Below are 10,333 nucleotides of genomic sequence, written 5' to 3' on the forward strand. Positions count from 1 at the left end.
TTGCATCTACGACTAGTCTCCCTTGTGGTTGAGAGGGTCGTCAGTCTTTTATAGTTGTCCACTGTACCACTGATGGAGAGTGGTAGCTGGGAGTGGAGCTGTGTCCTGTCGCGCTTACTCAGCTGCTCGGTATTTTTACTCTGTCAGCCTCGCCCACTCTGGAGTAGTGGATCTTGAGGGTACAGTAGTCAGGGGGCTTGAATTGTGAGTGGGCAGGGACCCTTAGCCAGGGGTGGAGCTAGGATATTGGTTGAGTGTAGACAATAATATAATATATTTAATAAAGCAAAACAAAATTAAAATTTTATAATTGCAAAATTATGCATGGTATAAAATCAAAGATCAACATAGACTAGGCAATATATATATTGAGTGTGCCTCATTGGAAAGAACTAGAGAAAGGAATAGTTAATCATGTTTCGTTATATAATAGAACAGAACATGATACATAGAAGCTGACATAATAATTAAACCCCAAATGACAAAATGAAAACTAACCCGATGAGCTTGTCCAACCGATTAACCTCCCTAATATAAAAAAAATGATCTAATCCACCATCTTCAAACAGATTCTTGGCTATGAGATGCACTCAAAAGTTCATAATTTTCAAATATCAAGCCAGCATCATCCACATTGAAATCTGCATAGAAATAGTTGCAAATGAATCAGACAAATTAGCACTTGCTATCAAAATTCAAAATGGAAAGCTAAAACTTATAGTGATAATGTGACATATTCAACATTAGTAGAACTACATGATTTTTTAAAGAATATATTAATTTCAAAGGAGAGTTGTAAAGATTTTAAGTCAAGAAGTTAATTCTTTTGTTAACAAAGCATACAATTGAAATCAAATATCACAATATAATTACCTTACAATTGTTCTTTCCGAGTCTTCATATTTTGAAACTTTTGTATAATAGCTTCATTATCAACCATTAGAAATATATCTTTCTCTACATAGACAATAAGACTATCATTCATCCAATCATCACTCATTCGATTGCGCAACCTGTCTTTCACAATTCTCATGGCAGAAAACACTCTCTCTACCATCGCGATCGCAACCGGTAAAATTAACGCTAATGTCAAAAGCTTAAAAACCAATGGATACATCGTACTTTTCTTTGACATAACTAACTTCTCTGAAAGATCACTGAGGTCTTTCAATCCTTGAAATGTTTTGTTAGAACGCATATCACATATATAAGTTTCAAGTTGATCATCAAGTACGAGAAGATCAAATCTTGAGAAATCTTGTGGATAAAACTCAGCTAGTTGCAACAATTTTTTCTTGTCAAAAGCCAAAAAAGAGTTTTGTGGACACAAACAAGCTACACAAAGAAGCAACTCTGTACTTGCCTCTGAGAAACGATCATTTAATTCTTGAAGTTGCATATCAATAACACCATAGAATAATTCAACTCGATAGTGATGTAAATTTGTCACTTATGGTGGATTACGATGGGGACGACCACGTGGTGCCCAACGTGTGAGCATATCATCCATTTTGAGACAATCAATGTAATGTTGTTGATAAAAACAGTGAACCTTTTCTAAAAATGAATCCCAACCATCTTCTCTCATATTTTGGAGTCGGTGTTTGCATACTTGTACTAAATCCATTGCATTTACAATATCCTGATCTTTCTTTTGTAATGTCGTCGACAATTCACTCGAAATTCCTAAGACATGTTTCATCAAGTGTAGATTGAATGCAAAATCAAATGAAAGTATTGACTCCAATAAATTAAATGCCTCAGTTTTTTGATCAGGAGAACTAGAATCATCTTCTGAAATCACTTCAAGCACATCACTGACAGCAGAGAACATAGAAATCAAACTGATCAAAGAATTGTAATGTGACCCCCAACGTGTATCCCCAGCACGTTGAAGGGTAGTTTCTTGATTAAGTCCTCGACCACTTGAAATTTCATCCCTCTCTAGTGCCTCAACAATAAAATCTGAATGTTTCTCCTTAAGAAGATCAGAACGTTTGCAAGATGATCCAACAACATTTACCACATCACCAACAATACGAAAGAAATTAGAAATCGGAAGATTTTTCTTGGCCACAGCTATAAGAGCTAGTTGAAGCTGATGGGCAAAACAATGTATGTAAAATGCACATGGGTTCTCCTTTAAAATGAGTGCTTTGAGACCATTAAATTTACCTTGCATATTACTTGTTCCATCAAAACCCTGTCCTCTCACATTAGCTATGCTCAAATTATATTTAGAGAACATCTTATCAATAGCAGCTTTAAGTGAGAGTGTTGTAGTACTAGTAACATGTTCAATTCCAATAAAACACTCATTTACATGCCCACTACTATCCACATAGCGCAAAACAACTGACATTTGCTCCTTCATTGACACATCACAAGATTTATCAACTAAAATAGAGAATAATGAATTACCAATATCTTTGATAATAACATTAATTGTTTCAGATGCACAGGCCCTTACTATATCCTTCTGAATATCCGGTGATGCTAACTTGCAATTTTTAGGAGCATTTTTCAATATCACATCATTAATCTCTTTATTATGAGCACCTAAAAACTCCAGTAGAATAAGAAAGTTACCCTGATTAAGAGAACCTTCAGTCTCATCATGACCCCGAAATGAATTTCCTTATCTCAACAAAACTCTGATACAATCAATCGAAGCATTGAGACGGATACGATAATCATTTCGCATTTGCTTTGACTGTTTGTGTAAAATTGATTGAATGTGCTCATCTTGATTCATCAAAGCTTCACAATTCATTCAAGCTTTATGATGTTCACTATCATGTTGGCCAACATGAATATTTAATCTATCTTTACCCTTCCAATTTGTGAATCCTTCGCTAACAAAAGTCTCTCCTCTTGCTTGTTTTCCCTTAGTTGTCTTGAAGAGATAACAATACAAACAATACGCCGCATCTTTTTCTATACTATATTCCAACCAATCACCAAATTCCTTAAACCATGAAGGATTAAACCGTCTAAATTGGCTTACTCCAAATTTTCGTTTTGGGAATTCATAACCTGAAGGTTGGAATGGGCCCTTTTGCAAATATATCCTTCGAACTTGATCCCTAATGTTAGCATTATAAGAACAAATTGGAATCCTTAGTCCAGGATCTACTGGTAATTGTGAAAAATCAAATTCTCCAACGGTAACATCTCCAATATTTTGTTCTTCTGGTTCTGGAGTTTTTCTTTTAAAAAATCTATGCATTGTAGACATAGTGATTTCCTAATATAAAAAAATAAAAAATGAATTAACAATCCAAACTTAAACAAAATCCTAAAACCACCTAATATTAAAGATAAGACCCATGCTTATTACTTAATTGCATAATAGGAATATAATAACTAAGCAAACACAATTAAGTAAACATCAATGTATAAAAATGAATAAAAACAATGGATTTATGCCGAGCAGTAACGCGGTCACACCAAGGCAGCGATGGTCGTTAAGTGCAGGACTGAATTGGTTGCACTCGTACGCTACCGCGCAGACATTGCAGGACCGAATTTGTTGCAATAATTTTCTTCATATTAACTATAACATTAGACATTAGTAGCTCTTAATTTTGTAAGCATATGGTAGAAAATAAAATAATATACAGATAACTAATATTAGTTGTGGAAACAAAACTTAGAACTTAGAAGTGCCTCACCGCCTCTCTGGTTTTTTTGTTCAAAACAAGAAAAAAAAACATTTAGGGTTAAGACTTTAAGAGTTACCTTAAGCTTCTTAGTTTGCTAATTGCTATGGCCTATGGAGTGCGGCCGCAAGGGACTAAGGGAGGAACCGAGGAAGATGAAGTCGAAGAGGAGGCGGCGAGGAAGGACCGCGTGACCGCATGAGCTACGAGTCTAGACGACTTGTGGCGGAGGCGTTTGTGAAGTTGTTGCAGGTGTGTAGCCGACAACGTGGTCCGGTGGTCGTGCACACGATGCTTTTCTCTCAACTTATGTTCCTCTGTCTCTGGCCTCTACAGTTCGCCGAATCGGCGTCAGTTCGTCACGGCGTGGACAGGTTGTCTGTCGTGAGGTTTTTGTGAAGAGGGGAAGAGCAATTAATTTAGTTAAGGGTTGATTTAGGGCAAAAAAAAAAATAATCTTAATAATATTTTTTTTTGTTCGGGCCTAGTGTGGGCAACTGCCCACACTGGGCCCATGTAAGCTCCACCCATGCCCTTAGCTATGTAGTTAGATAACTACATAGTATACTGTCGCCTCAGTCGCTTTATAGCGGTTACGTGCGTGAGGCTTGTACGGTTTGTCACAGACCCAAGCCTCTCGGTCATATAGGGGTCGTGGTGTTTGGAGAGGTGGCGGGGGTGACCATGGAGCATGCATACACATTTGCATATGATGCGCGGTGCATCGGTGGATATATATTTGCATACATGCCTAGTAGATACTAGTTGCATGTGATTGTGGTTGTTGCACTTGTTTGAGATATGCTTGTTGCATATATGGTTGTCATGCTGCATACATGTCATTTATTTTACATGTATATGCAGTCGTATTTATATTGCACAGGTGTCACGGGTGTGTCTGTTGCAGATCCAGTGAGTTTACTGATCTTTGTACCTTGCGTCGATTTCAGATTGAGTATGTATTTATCATTATGTCAGTAGTGGTTTGTGCAGTTTGTATGTCAGTTATGATTATGTCTGGTTATTACGTCAGGTATGTTCAGATGCATTGATTATGATAGTATGATCATGTTCTTTATTTCCCTACTGAGACTGTATACTTGTGATCTTCATGTTTGTTTATGGACCATGCACTATCTTGTCTATTACCCGCTGAGTTACCTATACTCACCACCGCATGTATACATTTATGTTTTCAGGTAGCTTGTAGATAGTTGGTGTCGCTCGGAGTATCCTGTCTGTCGGGTCCTACATCACATTTGAAGACGATTTCACCTAGTGTTTGTTTTCTTTTGTATATTCTTTTCTTATTTTTTGGCATTGTATTTGTGTTTAGCCATGTGGCTATCTTATTCTTTTGGTCTTGTATTTGTGTTTAAGCCGTGTCGACATGCATTGTATTTATTTGGTTTGTGTGGGCTTTCTTTCATTTTTTCGCTGTGTTTTTAGTACAGCCGTGTGGGCTGTTTTATATATAACTGCGTGGTTGTGATTGTTTCATTCCAGCCGAGTGGGCTGTGATTATAATTGCGTGGTTGCGTATATAAATATTCCAGCCGCATGTGGCTGATGTATTTTGTTTGTATTGATGCTTCAGATTGTCACCGGTACAGGGGAGATGCTGCCGGATTTTTGTCTGACAGAGACTCCTTTGGGGGCGTGACAGCTACAGTTCTGACTTAAGCGTCGGAGAGCCTATGTCAGGGATCTCTTCACTAATTCTCACCCTAATGCTCTCGTGCGATCTCTCTGGTGTGCCCAGGCCTACAAGTACTCTCTACGATCGTCCCTCACCTGCTTTGTTGGAAGGTGAAAAGCCTGTGGCACACCCTCAGTCCCTAGGTCAAAATCTTCTCACCATCATCGTTCTCACCCTTATTATTGGCCCTACCATCCGACTCAGCTTCCAAACAGAATCACAATCTAGAAGTTTCAAACCCTTTTTTTTTTGGGTTTTGTAATTAATCTAGTGTACCGTTTAAACCTAATATAATGTAATGACATTTTTATTTTATAATAAAATTATTATAATTTCAATCTTATTTTTTCCATTTTCATTAAAAATTTAGTAGGGTTAGAACATCCATATCATATTATTTAAATAAATATTTTTTAAATTTTATATTTTATATTAAAAAATATTTGCATCAAGTATCCTATTCATTTCTAAACTATATTTTATAAACAATATTTCTTTAAATTTGAGAATGAAATCCATTTCCTAAGCATTAAAATATTATTTCCTTTTATTCTCACTTTTCACTTCCACATTTTCATTTCATAGATAATAATAAAAAATATAAAGAAGAGAGAAAAATAATAATATGATAAATTATAGGAAAGCTAATGTATTATATAGTAAAAAATGTATATCCAAATTTAATAAAATAGACTTTCTATTCTAAATTCTAAATTTTAGATAGGAAATCTAATATAGATATTTCTATATTAGAAAATATTATATTTTTAGCCCTTTAAATTGCACTTTTTCTAATTTTGATTATGTTATCTGCAAATTCACTTTCAGTACATTAATTTATATTTTTTCTCAATTTTAATTTTTTCCCCCGGAATTTGAATTCACCCCTAGTAATTGCCTAGATAGCGGTTACGATGCTAACATGAAAAGTTAATTTAGGTATTTTACTTTTGGTAGATCAATAGTTAAGTTCACCTGGATATTAAAATAATATTATCTTAAAATAAAATTAATTCACCTTTATTACTTTTATTTGTAGATGATGTAGTTTTAATTTTATGTTCTTTATTTATTTTAATATGCAGGTGGGCTTAAAAAATTTAAGTGATTTGTCCACTACAAATAAAAATATCCATATTTACCGCAGCTAGCTAGACAATTATCATGGTCAATTCAGAAAATTTTTTTTTTAAAAAATATGTAAATTAATGTGAATTTATAGATAGGATCAAAATTAAAAATATATATATTTTACGGACTAAAAATGTAATTTTCTGTTTACATCATTGAGAAGTACTCGACATGATGTATATTTCATCATGTCATATCAATTCCATTATTTTTATTTGATTTTGTTTATTTTTCTATTGAAACTAATTATCTAATCAATAATTGACTCCAATTTATCACATTTTTGTTGTAATAATTCCTGACCTCATCACCAGGATGAGGATTGTGTGCTAATTTTTTTTAAATTGGATTTTCCACAATAATATAATTTGGATGGTTTTCTGTCAATATTTAACTGAAAATTGACCTTTCTTTGGGGATTTAATTACTGTATCAAATAAATAAATGATAGAAAATTTTCTTAATAGTTCTTGAATCACGAGAAATCTCGTTCAGATGCTCTGATTCGTAAAATACAAATTAGAAGATGGGTCATTCTTCATTATTGGTGGAGAGTGATGACTCCACTTGTAAAATAAGTGGAGAACATTATTTTCTATCAATAATAAAGAATGACTCATCCTCTAATCCATATTTTACGGATCAAAGAATCTATTCTTCATGAAATTTCCCAACCAGTGTGCAATTGAAGTGATTCAAGAAAAAAATAGAAAAAGGTATAGTAAATAAAATGTTAAACTCAAGAGTAATTTTTTCATTAATTATCAGGATAAATAAAAAATATTTACGGATAGACGAATAGGAGTTGCATATCTCTTAATTATGCACCTCATTTAAAAAAAATCTACAAATATATTATACTTAACGGATATTATAGACAATAGCAAAAAGATATAGTGTCTTGACAAAGTGTGGAAATATGTGCACTTAATTTCCTCGTCATTTCCAACCCTCATTGACTTGGCTCCGCAAACCACCCAAAACCGTCACTTCATATTTATTATAAAAATAAAGTGGTTTCCTTACCTTGACAATTGACAATTGACAATTGACAATTGAAATATCTATAGCTAGATTGACAATTCACAATGGAGTTTATGTTTGTATTCGATTTTAGAGATTATATATATTATGTAAAGTTTTTGTTATCATGTCACTTTTAGAGCCATAGGAGACGAATATGTCATTTTTGGTCAAACTGTCACATATATTCCCTATAATCTTAATTTAAAATATACGCTCATTTAAAGTTGTGTCTGCATTTAAATATAAATCTCTATGTATCCTTTATCCTCTGCATACCTTTCTTATTCTATTTTAAACAATTTAAGTGTATACAAATGTTTCAGTTAGAGGTATGGTATGAACTTAATATGTACAAAACTCAATTATGAATTGTATCTTTTGATACGGAAACCACCCCTTTTGCAATTGTATAATACCTTTCCTTACTAATTTTAAATAGTTTAAGTACATGTGACGACAATTTTTACTAAAAATATAACATGCGATCCAAATTATCCAATCCTAAATATGAATTTTGTTCTCTGGAAGCTATGGACTTTTAGAATCACTTTGTTTAGGGATTATGGACAATTCAGGTGTATATAATAATTTTTGTCAAAATTTCTACATAAAATTAAACTACCCACAACTCAAATATAAACTTTCTATTACATTTCTTGGGTTGGTGCAGATAATAATAGATAACCGAGGGTTTAAAATTAAATATTATAATTTTGATGTGGATGTTAAGTGTCCAGGTCGCTTAATAAAAGAAAATTTTAATGGATTAGGAGGACCGAACACTAGACAATAAAATTTTAATAGATCAAGAGAAGTCCCTAGAGTGTAGAATTTTCTTCCTGTCAGTTCTCTTTCCATGCCGTCTTTTTCACTAGCTGTATCTTCCGCTCGACTTTCTGCGCTCTTAAGCTCCTACACACTTAGACACATGGATCAAAATCAAATAGGACATAACCTAACTTGATTGATTACATCAAAACAACCACGGGGACCAACAATCTCTCCCTTTTTGATGTGCATCAACCCAAGTTCAAGTTAGGGAAAAAACAGACAAGAAGTAATTTAAAGTAATTACTAAACTAGCATTTTAAGCCTAAAGATTGCAATAATAAAATTTGTAATTTTCTAAGTAAAAAAAATATTAACTTGTTCCTATCCAAAAAAAATTTTAAGTGCCAATTTTTTAAAAAATATTAACTCCCCCTAAACTTGTCCTACCCAAAAAATTTTTAAGTACCAATTTTTAAAAAATGTTAACTCCCCATAAACTTGTTCCTATCTCTCCCACTTTGATCAAAGTAAAAACGGGATAGGAATTTTTTAAAATAAATTCTAAATTAACAAAGAACTCTAACCTTTAGGCAATTTAAACAAAATATTTTTGAAATATTTCTAACAAAAATGTTTAAAAAAACTTGTTAAAGCATTATCTAATTTCTATTTTCATGCTTTATCAGTAAGTTAATTAAACATTTTATTTCAATATTTGGAATTCCAGGCAGTGACGAGGTACTAGGTTTTCTTGGTTATTGGAGCAACAACCACTTTCTTAGACAAAACCTCATAAATGTTGGTGCAACCTTAGGTCAAGGTTGACCTGGTTGACCCGACTCGAGTTGACGTGACTCGAGTTGTATTTTGATGTTTGACTTGGGAAGATTGTCGGTGCAACCTTAGGTCAAGGTTGACCTAGTTGTGTTGCATGTTGATGTTTGACACTCGTGAGAGAGTTCTATTCTTGATGTGGGACAAGAATAGATGTTTGGGAGATTATTGGTGCAACCGTAGGTCAAGGTTGACCTGGTTGACCTGATTCGGGAAAAGTCCAAGTATGAAGACTTGGCACGGAAAAGTCCAAGCAGGGACTTGGCACGGAAAAGTCCAAGCAGGGAGCTTGGCACTGGAAAAGTCCAAGCAGGGAGCTTGGCACTGGAAAAGTCCAAGTATGGAGACTTGGAAAAAGTCCAAGCAGGAGCTTGGCACGTGAAAAGTCCAAGTATGGAGACTTGGCACGGGAAAGTCCAAACAGGGAGTTTGGCACGGGAAAAGTCCTGGTGAGTGAAGCCAGGCAGTCGGGAAATCCTGGTGAGTGAATCCAGGTGAAAATCCTAGTGAGTGAAGCTAGGTGAAGGTGAAAGTCCTGGTGAGTGAAGCCAGGCATTCGGGAAAATCCTGGTGAGTGAAGCCAGGTGAAAATCCTAGTGAGTGAAGCTAGGTGAATGGGAAAGTCCTAACTGGGATGTTAGGCGGTGTGGAAAGTCTTGGTGAGTGAAGCCAGCGGTGGGAAAGTCACGTGAGTGAAGCCGAGGAGAAAGTCCTAAGCGGGATGTTAGGCGGTGTGGAAATCTGGTGAGTGAAGCCGGTGAAAGTCCCGTGAGTGAAGCGGCAGGGGAAAATCCTGGATCGATGATGGGACTTGGTGTTGGAAAGTCCAAGTAGGTCAAAGGATTGACCGGATACTTGGTAGGGAGTTCTAGCAGTCAAGGGTGACCGGATGCTAGGGATGAAGTACCAATAGGTCGAGGTTGACCGGATATTGGTTTGGAAGTCTTGGGACTTGGTTTGGGCAAAACCAAGCTCGGATCGGTCACCGCACCGATCGGTGATCTATGTTTTCTCGATCGGTCGATGACCGATCGATATCAAGCTCTGTTCGATTCTTGATCGATCGGCCGTGGACCGATCGCCAGCGAGGCGAAAAAGGCGGTGATCGGTCCACGGCCGTCGTATCTGATCGATGCGGGGACCGATCAGAGACGATGTCGCGGAAGCACGGCGAGTAGGATCGATGCGTGGACCGATCATCTGATCGGTC

General features: G+C 35.5%; 1 protein-coding gene across 1 annotated transcript; it reads right to left on the reverse strand.

Moving 5' to 3' along the window:
* Positions 1–561: 561 nt before the first annotated feature.
* Positions 562–3,229, reverse strand: LOC121995406 (zinc finger MYM-type protein 1-like). The gene is made up of 4 exons (XM_042549153.1): positions 2,833–3,229; positions 1,613–2,559; positions 1,123–1,294; positions 562–641 (listed from the first exon to the last, which is right to left on the reverse strand). Exons 1-4 carry the CDS (start codon positions 3,227–3,229, stop codon positions 562–564), a joined length of 1,596 nt encoding a protein of 531 aa, XP_042405087.1.
* Positions 3,230–10,333: the final 7,104 nt, after the last annotated feature.

This window comes from Zingiber officinale, chromosome 6A (assembly GCF_018446385.1).
Source record: "Zingiber officinale cultivar Zhangliang chromosome 6A, Zo_v1.1, whole genome shotgun sequence".
Taxonomy (NCBI): domain Eukaryota; kingdom Viridiplantae; phylum Streptophyta; class Magnoliopsida; order Zingiberales; family Zingiberaceae; genus Zingiber; species Zingiber officinale.